At 40.0% G+C, this 10,209-nt stretch overlaps 1 protein-coding gene across 3 annotated transcripts; it reads left to right on the top strand.

Annotated features, from left to right (window-relative positions):
• Positions 1-207: 207 nt before the first annotated feature.
• On the top strand, positions 208-7,395 carry PDP1 (pyruvate dehydrogenase phosphatase catalytic subunit 1). 3 transcript variants are annotated; one of them, XM_085306327.1, is made up of 4 exons: positions 354-374; positions 522-559; positions 3,474-5,553; positions 5,589-7,395. In XM_085306327.1, the coding sequence occupies exon 3, from the start codon at positions 3,518-3,520 to the stop codon at positions 5,123-5,125; it is 1,608 nt and encodes a 535-aa protein (XP_085162453.1). In that variant the 5' UTR covers positions 354-374; positions 522-559; positions 3,474-3,517; the 3' UTR covers positions 5,126-5,553; positions 5,589-7,395. The 3 variants fall into 3 exon arrangements, with proteins under 3 accessions (XP_085162283.1, XP_085162364.1, XP_085162453.1); XM_085306157.1 differs by lacking the exon at positions 522-559 and having other exon boundaries at positions 208-374; XM_085306238.1 differs by lacking the exon at positions 522-559 and having other exon boundaries at positions 208-374; positions 3,474-7,395.
• Positions 7,396-10,209: the final 2,814 nt, after the last annotated feature.

The following is a 10,209-nucleotide window of genomic DNA, read 5'->3' as shown; positions in this document are numbered from 1 at the left end:
CGGAGGGGGTCTTCCCTGGGGCGGCCATGTCGGGGCCGCGCGGGGGTAACGGTTTCGGCGGGGCGGGTTCCGCCCGGGCGTGAGGCGGCGGCGGCGCCTCGCCCTTGCCGGAAGGGAGCGCGGGCTGCGGGCTGCTGCGGGCGCGCCGGCGGGGCGGCGGCGGCGGCTCCGGGCGCCCGCGGGCCGGCTGCGTGCGTGTGTGCGTGCGTGCCTGCCTCCTCCGCCTCGCCCGCCTCGGTGCCGGGGCGCTCCGTCTTCTCTAACAAAACTCTCTGCCTTGCTTCTCCCCCTCCCCCGGGCTTCTGCTTTGTGGATGTTGGCGGCTTCTTGTTGTGGCAGGAGAATGTGTGTGTGTCCTGGGCCCAGGCGGATCGGTAGGTATCTCGCGGCGCCGCGCTCGGGGCCGCGCGGGGCCTGGGGAAGGGCTGCGGGGCCGGGCGGAGGCGCAGCCGCMGGGGAGGGTTAACGAGTCTGCTTGTGTTGAATATTTCTTGTYCCTCCTCCCCCATCCTCTCCAACAGGCTATTCATTCAGGTCAAGTGTCTGACGGGCAGCTGGGGTAAGTGTACTTTATGTTAAGCCATGGGTGTCTTTGGCACAGTTAAGACTGGTGTCGTGGAGGAACCTGTTTGAGCAGCATCAAGTGTCTTTTCTAGTGCAGTGACAGGTCATCTATGTTAAAGGAAGGAGTTGCACCTCTTCCATTTTATCAGTATCATTTTATCAGTTTATAGTGCTATAAACCCTGTGAATTGACTGTCTAACTCATCTGTTGTGTCCTATTTGTGGCCTGAAAAGTGGTATTTCTATCCTGTTCTGGCCTTGGGRAGGTACTCTGAGGTTGACTTGATAGGCTTTGAGCAGTTTTGCTTGACWTTGGCAAACTTGGCATTTTTTTGACTTAATTGGCAAGGACATATTAAATCTGGTGTTGAATCATATCTGTCTTCAACTGATGTATGAATTCACTATAAAGGATACAGGCCAAGGAAAACCTGAGGCCACCTTTTATTATATTTTATTAGATTTCATGTTATTGRAGAAATTAATGATTTAAAAACTGGCAAATAACTTGATGCCACTGCAGAGCCTCTAACAGCAAGGCACTTATTTTTGCTTTATCATGGATCAACAGCATAACTGTCAGCTACAGACCTGCTGTTGGGAAATGATGTATGGATCAGCACTGAACACATGCTCAGCAGTAAAAAGAACTTGATTCAGATTCTAGTGGGAGACCAATATAAAATCCCAGTTGCTATTGCAGACCAGACACATCTGTAGGATCTGCAGGGATGCTCATTCTGTAAGCAAAAAACTGCTCCTGAAGAAAAATATACCACTTACCAAAATAGCTCCCTTGTTATAAGTCTAAGTATTTGCAAAACTTAGATTTGCAGTTGCAGTTCACTTTTATTGTGCTTTATGCATATGAGCCTGAGCTGGAGAAATATACTTTCTAGAAAGTGAATGGCTAACATTGTACATGCTATACATAGTATGCATCTGTAAGTTCAAGCCAGTACACTGTTGCCGAGTGTCTGGATAGCTGACTATGGTGTGCAGACTACAACCGAAGCTTTTACTCGTAGCTGAACAACAGAAAACTGACCAGTCTTCATGGCTGTTACTTGGAGATGTGGGAGAGTCAATGGACAAGAATTTTCGTGAGTGTAAATCAAGGATGGCAAGCACTTCTTTATGGGGAATAAAGATGTAATGCTAGGACAGCCAATGGAGTGGTAGAAACAGGAATTTTACTTTGCCTTCAGCACTTACATATTTTGCAAGAGTAACAAATTCCATTCTTTTTTTGCTCTAAGAAAAACAAGCGAGCTTGGAGAGAAGAACATCACTACCTTTTCTTCCAACCTTAAAGGGAAGGAGATTAAGCTTCATAGATCTTGAGATACCTCTCAGCTGATCTAGGTGATAAACCCCATGGCAAAGTCTGTGGAAAGCATGCTGACAAGGGCTGTCACAAAACACTTGYATTTTAATTCTGTGTGTTGCATAGACCCTTTAGATTGAGGCTTAGAGCGTGTTATATATGTAGTTATACCTATAGTCTGTAGGCATATTCTGAATGTAGTGATATACCTCTTTGGCTTTACAAAAAGTTAATGAACTAAGTAACTGTGCAACACTGCACAGCAGTACTCAGTTTCTCAGTAGTAAAAGTCTATCTGAGATAGAATGGTGCTGATAGAGAATTAGAGTTTAAGAAAACATTACAGTAAGCCTCATAAGATAATTTGTAATGGTCTCTTCTGGGAAGAAGAAATTATGCTGCAATTTGATCCTAAAATGTGGGAAGAGAGAACTGAATTCCTCTTAAATGTATGCTCTTCAAACAAAAGGATGTAAAATGCAATTTTTTGCACTAACTTCTAGAATTATTTTCCCCGGTAGTAGTTTCTGAAGATGAGTCATAAGTGATTTATTGAAGAGGAGCTCACAGTAATGTTGTAATGATTGTGTATATCAATGAGAGAATTGTCAGAATCTTTTTTTTCCAAAGAGTGAAAAATTTTTAGGTGGGGCAAAATGTGTTAGAATAGTCTAGCTTTAGACTATTTTGCTTGGGTCTACTCTTGAAAGCAAGTAAAGATTGTTTGTAGTCCTTCARCTGACTTTTGTTTAGCAATTAACAATTCTAAACTTACTAGGGCAGATTTCTTAGTAGAAAGAGATGCATCTGTCCGCTTTCTAAAAGCGGTGCTATATGACACTAACTCTGCTATAGATGTATGTTTGTACTATATTTAAACCCTTTATTTATAAGCTAAAAAGTGCTATTTGTTAAAAAAAAAAAAAAAAAAAAAAATCCATAGCTAGCAATCTGTATATACAAAAATGTCAAGTGTGATATTAAGCTTCCCATATGAATGTGAGAGATGAGTAAAAATCCTGCTACTGGCATATGATTGTTCAAAAAATATCAAGCAGTGACCTATTCCTTGCCTTTACCTAAAACATAATTTTGAACTGAGTTGTACACCACCTCAAAGTTACTTTTTGAATCCTGCGATCAGATGCTTTATCTCCTCTTCAGTCTTATAGGATTTTTTTTCCCCTTTTCTTTCCCTGTGTGCTGTATCTGCCTCTGCATATTATCATGAAAGCAAATCTCTGTTGGAGTCTGTGGGATGTTGAAGTGTAGAATGGCACACACTGTTGTCTGTTACTTCTATATGAAGTTGCATTGTCTGTCTGGATGATGTTTTTACTTCGCACCCAGTATTTGGGTATAAGAGCTGAACTTCTGAATATTACATAGTTTATTGTTATAACCTGGCATATTGTTTATAAACAAGCACCTTCTAATGCTTTTTCTCTTTCCAAGACCTGTTAAAGTTGTGTATTCCACATGATAAGCCTTTTTGTTTACATGCTCTAAATGTCTTGATCTTGGCTTTTGGGAAGAATCTGCTAGCAGTTCTCCTAAACCTAGTTGTTCTTTTGTCTTCCAGCAATTCCAGTCCGAAGCTCCAGGTTACCATTGTTGTCTGATGCCATGCCATCACCAGCTCGTCTGTTTCCATTGATTCGTAACTGTGAGATTGGCAGAATATGCAGTACTGTGTGTTACTGCCACCATAGACATCTGTGTTGCTTACCCTCTCACTCTGCTCACAGTCACTTCAGATGTGCACCTCGGAGGAAACTTGCAGCAGTTTGCAGGCCAAAGGAGAACTTTAAGCAATTTATTCATGCAAGGGACTATGCTTCCACACCACAGAGATTTTACCTCACTCCTCCACAAGTCAACAGCATTCTAAAGGCAAATGAATACAGTTTTAAAGTCCCAGAATTCGATGGTAAAAATGTAAGTTCTGTCCTTGGCTTTGATAGCAATCAGCTACCTGCTAATGCTCCAATAGAAGAYCGGAGAAGTGCTGCTACTTGCTTACAAACAAGAGGAATGCTTCTGGGTGTGTTTGATGGCCACGCAGGTTGTGCTTGTGCTCAAGCTGTCAGTGAAAGACTGTTTTACTACATTGCAGTCTCTCTCTTACCTCATGAGACTTTACTTGAAATAGAAAATGCTGTGGAAAGCGGTAGAGCTCTGTTGCCCATATTACAGTGGCACAAACATCCTAATGATTACTTTAGCAAAGAAGCTTCCAAGCTTTACTTCAATAGTCTGAGAACTTACTGGCAGGAGCTCATTGATCTCAATAGTGGAGAGACTACTGATGTGAAAGAAGCTTTAATTAATGCCTTTAAAAGGCTTGATAATGATATTTCTTTGGAGGCTCAAGTAGGAGATCCGAATTCTTTTCTCAACTACCTAGTACTACGAGTAGCGTTTTCTGGTGCAACTGCTTGTGTGGCTCATGTAGATGGTGTTGACTTGCATGTTGCAAACACAGGTGACAGTAGAGCAATGCTTGGGGTTCAGGAAGAAGATGGATCTTGGTCTGCAGTTAACCTGTCCTATGATCACAATGCACAAAACGAACATGAAGTGGAACGTGTAAAAATGGAGCACCCRAAGTCTGAAGAGAAAAGTCTTGTGAAACAAGACCGCCTCTTAGGCCTGCTGATGCCTTTCAGAGCTTTTGGTGATGTGAAGTTCAAATGGAGTATAGAACTACAGAAGAGAGTAATAGAATCAGGCCCTGATCAGCTGAATGACAATGAATACACAAAGTTTATTCCACCAAACTATCATACTCCTCCATACCTCACAGCTGAGCCAGAAGTCATACATCACAAATTAAGGCCACAGGATAAGTTCCTAGTTTTGGCCACAGATGGGCTGTGGGAGACTATGCACAGACAAGATGTGGCTAGAATTGTAGGGGAGTACCTAACTGGTGTTCACCATCAACAGCCAATAGCTGTTGGTGGCTATAAGGTAACTTTGGGACAGATGCATGGTCTCTTAACAGAAAGAAGAGCAAGAATTTCTTCAGTATTTGAAGATCAGAATGCAGCAACTCACCTGATACGTCATGCAGTGGGTAATAATGAGTTTGGCACTGTGGATCACGACCGACTGTCCAAGATGCTTAGTCTTCCAGAAGAGTTGGCTCGAATGTATAGAGATGACATTACAATTATTGTGGTGCAGTTCAATTCTCATGTTGTAGGTGCATGTCAAAATGAGGARTTATGAGTTATAGTTAACTAGTTACCAAAGTTGTAATAATGGCCAGTGTGAGCAGTGGATTAAAAGAGCAAACAAATTGGTTACTTATTACATATTAAACATATCTATTGTTCCTACCTTCCCCTAGAGGTCTAAACACATGGGAAGTGCTGTTGACAAACTTGGAGGGGGTGACACAGCTTGGAAAGAGGCTTCTGTAATATCTTTGCACTATTGATTTGACAAATGCTGCTAGAATGATGTTTGGAATCTGGCAGGGCTAGATGAGAGAGGGAAGGAGGACACAACTATCAAACTTCTCAGCTATTCAAGAAACAAAGCCAATTTCTAAACACTTGTAAATATCTGCACACTCTCTTAAAGATAAGATTAGTAATAAGGAAAACTATTGAATTCTTATAGGGCTAATTCTTGCAAAGTATATACAGTTATTTGTGAATATCTTGTATACCTTTTCCTCTAAACAGAGGAAGATGACTGTGTTCAGTGTAACAATGTCATTAAAGATATTTGTCTAAGTGTTGACTTTCAATGCAGGTCTAAGCCATAATCAATACCTGAGATGATTATAGTTTAATCATACTTTATGCACAGTAACTTCTAAAYTTCTTGTGCATTGTTTCTTGGCTTGTAGGTTTCTGCACAACTTACAGGGCAATGATACACTACAGCATTCAATAAGATCCTGGATAACTATTTTGAAGGACCTCAGTTTGCAATATGAAGAAACTTTACAGGCTTTCCAAAAAAGCCAGTGTTGTTGGCCAGAACTGTGGTGTCTTTTTCTAAAGGTCATGTCCTTCATGGACTCCTGTCTGGTATTACTTATCTGATGATAAGATAAATTTTCATCAGATCACCTGTATGTGACTTCCTTAATCATTGCTAAACTCTGACTTTGTAGCTTGCAGTCTTTCACTTTACCTGTTTCAGGTGATCACATACTGGTGTCTTGCACTTGAACTCATTTATGAGTATGTCAGGCTGAAAACTACCACTTGCAAACTGCAAAAAGAAGACTTGTAAATAGCTGGGAAGCTGACTAGCATGCACGTGTATGTTTAATGACTTTTTGTGGCAACTTCATTATTAGCAGCCGTATGTTTCTAGGCAGCTGGTATATGCATGTTCTTACAATCCAGAACGTTGTCACAGAACAGTCTCTTAAATGGGTCTCTCTGGGTTGAATATGACCTTGAAAGGTTCTGCCCTGGACTATAGCACGTGTGCCTGAATTTCTTGTGACTCATAACTAAAAAGTAGGGTCTAACAACAGATTTAATGGTCTTCACTGTATCTATTTGAGGTATGTTACATTGCACACAGGTTTCTTTTAACCCATCCTTAGCTTAAAAATGTAGTGCTGGCTGAAATATCAGTCCTAGATGACAGAGAATGCATGTAACGTGAGTCCTGTGTTCTGCTATAGAAACTCTAGAACAACTATCAGTCAGCATATTTTAATTAAAACACCTCGGTAAAATATCTTCCACACTGTTATCATAGTTGATGAAATCAACACTAAAAATGTAGCTTGCTGTTTTCAATTAAGTAATATGGCATTTCCTACTAAATAAAAATAAAGGTTGTCAATTAAGGTTACTGTTGCATAGGATATACTTAATTTGAACAGTGAACTTGTGCTATAGTAAACATTGGCTTGTCAAACTTGCAAATGCTGTGTGTAATTACTGGCATGAAGGTTTAACATGTCTGTTTCTTTACCCAGTCTCAAAATTCAGGATCAGCTTTGCTGCAAGGTTAATGGTATCTAAATTCCCCTTCAAGATGTGAACAACCTGTCTTTATCTGAAGGGAAAAGAGGAACTCTAAAATGCTTAGACAAGTACTGGTTCTTAACATTGCTTCTGTATGTTGTGTTTTGGTGACTRTCATCAGGAAGGTCAATATGTTTGTTCTTATTCTATCATTCAAATACACTGTATCTAAACTGTTGCAGCATTTAACTTTCTTACATTTTTTTTCTACTGTTAAGCTCTATTACATGTACTGATCTATTTAACCTATGATTCTTGATATGGTTTTGGTACAAGTCATAACTAGATGAGCTGAATTCCACGTGTACAGCTTTTACTGAGGAAAAGCTGCTTTTTGTAGTAAAGCATATGTATGGGGTCAAACAATACAGTATTTATGTACTGCTTGGAGACTTGCTCAGTATGTATGCAGTGAACAGAAACAGTATAACTGCTGAACAGATGATCTGAACAAACATGTTTTAATAGATTCCAATAAAACGATCAATTAYGCAAAAATCCGTGTGTATTAGATTGATATAGTGTAATAAGTATTCTACTGAAGGTGGAACGTAGGATCTACTTGTATTATTTCAAGCATGTGTTCCACTGTGTAGTCCACCACTATGACTAAATCAGATGACCCAACGGAGCAGACAAAAATAAGTGGAAACAGACTGAGAAGTGGGCTTCAAAGCTGTTAACTTCCCCTGTGAGATGTGAATGCCTGGATCGGGCATGCTGCTGCTGCCCCCTGGCAGCAAAGTTTAAGTCGTCTGCTGTCGGTATCACTGTAGGTCCTGCTTCACGTTGTTTCCTTAATACCTTTCAGGGCAGTGCTGCTCAGGGCCAGATAAAGCAATCTACTAACAGTGTGCAGCCAAGCTGGAGATTAATAAATTGTGGGCTGTACCTTATACAGAGGAATACAAATTTCATGAACAATCACTGATCTGGAATATTCATGTGCAAGTCAAAATGCTTTAAAATGAAATTATGATGAACTAAAAACCTTACAAAGGACAGGTTCTCCYGCTTTGTGTTGTCGACCTGACTTGTTGCATTATGAAAAGTAAGGAAGGATGCTGTGAATGCTTTTCTGAGTAAGGATGTCACAGCTGCAAATATGACTCAACCCAGAAGAATGACTGAATTTTGACAGTCAACACAAGCCTTCAAATTCTCCTTTAAAACAGATCTCTCTAAAGTTTGTGGACAAATATATCAACAGAACTGTTTAATAGTAGTGGTAGTAGGTATGAGGGGAGTTGAAGTCTTCTCTTAAATAATGCTTTCAAGTTAAGGTTCTCTGTTAATTCTGCTTCATTGTGCTCAAAATAATGTGGGTATAAAATATTGCCAAAAACTAATATGAAAAGTACTAGCTGTTACTGTAATAGTTTTCATGTTCTCAATTTGCCTGCTGTGTGCAGGGCTTCATAAGTGCAGAACTTGAAAATATTTTCCCTTTCTACTCATTACTTCATCATAGGGCAGAGTCCTGCAGGTAGCAAACTTAGGTGATGCATGCAACAAAGCATAGTCTCATCATGCAGTGTTGTTTATAATTGGACTCTTAAAATCAGGTCCCAGTACTTAGAACAATTCTGGAGCAAAAGAATCCCTAGTAACTATTTCTAATAAATGCCCTATACAAAATGATTAGGCTGTTGTTTCCCAYTTTGTTGGGACACATGCTTGAATTTATATTACCTTGGCATAGATGATAATTCAGGTTTTTCTAGACCTACTCACCTGCAGTGTCCTAAACTCCTTGATGCAGACAATCTGTCTGGTTTCATGGCTGCTAATAAATATACACCATCTGATCTGCATCAGTGGCCATTACGAGTGCAGTGTGCTGAACACTGCCATCAGCGACGAACGCAGCAGTCCGAGAACAGTGCTAGCACAAGGCATTTGGGGATGCCAAGGGAATAGTTCTGTGAGTTGATGTGCTTGATCCTAAGAAAGAAACTTTTGCAGCTCTTGTTTGTTTTTCAGTAATATATAAAAAGAAACCCCAAATCTATGGAGTTGCAAAATCTGGCCAAACTGCCATGTCTTTAGTTTGAAGAAGCTTAGAACTAAGCAGGTGCTGTGGGCAGAAAGAGAAGTGGCTTTCTTCCAGTGTGCCAAATGGCACTCTACGGTTCATAGTGATCTTGCTACACTTACAATGAGCACATTTTGTTTAGCTTACCAAAAGGAGCAAGTCCAAAGTGACTGTCTTTCATTCACGTCTCTCCTACCACCAAAGTGTTTGATTAATCTCTGCTCTTAGAGGTCCTCCTTTTGTGCAGGGACGAGGCTTGCTAATGTTCTGGATTAAATTATTTATTCAACAGCTACAGCGTATTTAATTGCTGCACAAACAAGTGGGTGTTGTTCCTTTGTCAAGAGATGTGTTACCAAAAAGAAGTTTTGCAAATTCATTGCTGGGCTTTCTTTTCAGTTTTATGTTAACCTGACTTACAAATCTTGACTAGGGAGTTACTTCTTTTAGCATATTTCACAAGAGTAAACCATTACTTTAAATTACAGACTGTATTAAAAATCCATTATGAACATTTTAACATAAATACCTGTGCAGTGGAGGAAACTGATAGGTTCACTTTTTTTTCCTCATATCCCAACTAGCGTAGATATTAAATGTTATTGATGACTGCCAATCTTACTGTCTTGAAAAAGCTAAAACTTTGAACTACTTCCTGATTTGCTTTTATCTCTGGAAGCAGGTTCTTGGGCAAATGAAAAAACAGACCAAGTCTTATAATTAGTACGTTAAAAAAAAAAAAAAAAAAAAAAAAGTCTTAAATTCAAGTGCTTTTCTTTGGCTTTTCAGCCATGTGAATCAGGTGCTGAAACACAACCCAAGTCAGTTGTAACTGTTGTGCTGTCTCAGTGAAAGAAAAATATTAAGTAGATAGAACCAAACTTTATTTGACAGGTTTCAGTGGTAATAAATTGTCCACCTTATTGATAAGTTGATAAATCCAGGGTTTATTTGAGATACAGTAGATATGACTAGTTCATGGCTATTTGGCTGGTTATGCCTTTTCTTTTATCTGCTGCCCATATCCATGTTAATAGTGGATTCCTGGCAATGAGAAGGGGGAACCTTCCAACCTTCATAACTGRATCCCAAATTGAGCATGAATTGCAGGCAGCACCCTGTGGTAAAAACAAAAGCAATCAGAGAGGGATAAATAGGAGAGTCTTCTGGTCATATCTGTACTGGCAAGGCCTTGGAGCAAAAAACTGGACTCGTATATCAATCAGTGTGTAAGTTTTTTCAAAAACAGCATTTACTGCAAACAACTCTCTTTAATC

This window comes from Rhea americana, unplaced genomic scaffold, assembly GCF_003343005.1.
Source record: "Rhea americana isolate MKP2758 unplaced genomic scaffold, rheAme1 scaffold_0, whole genome shotgun sequence".
Classification (NCBI taxonomy): Eukaryota; Metazoa; Chordata; class Aves; order Rheiformes; family Rheidae; genus Rhea; species Rhea americana.
Note: the sequence above shows the minus strand (reverse complement) of the source record. Positions and strands in the feature narration are given on the sequence as shown.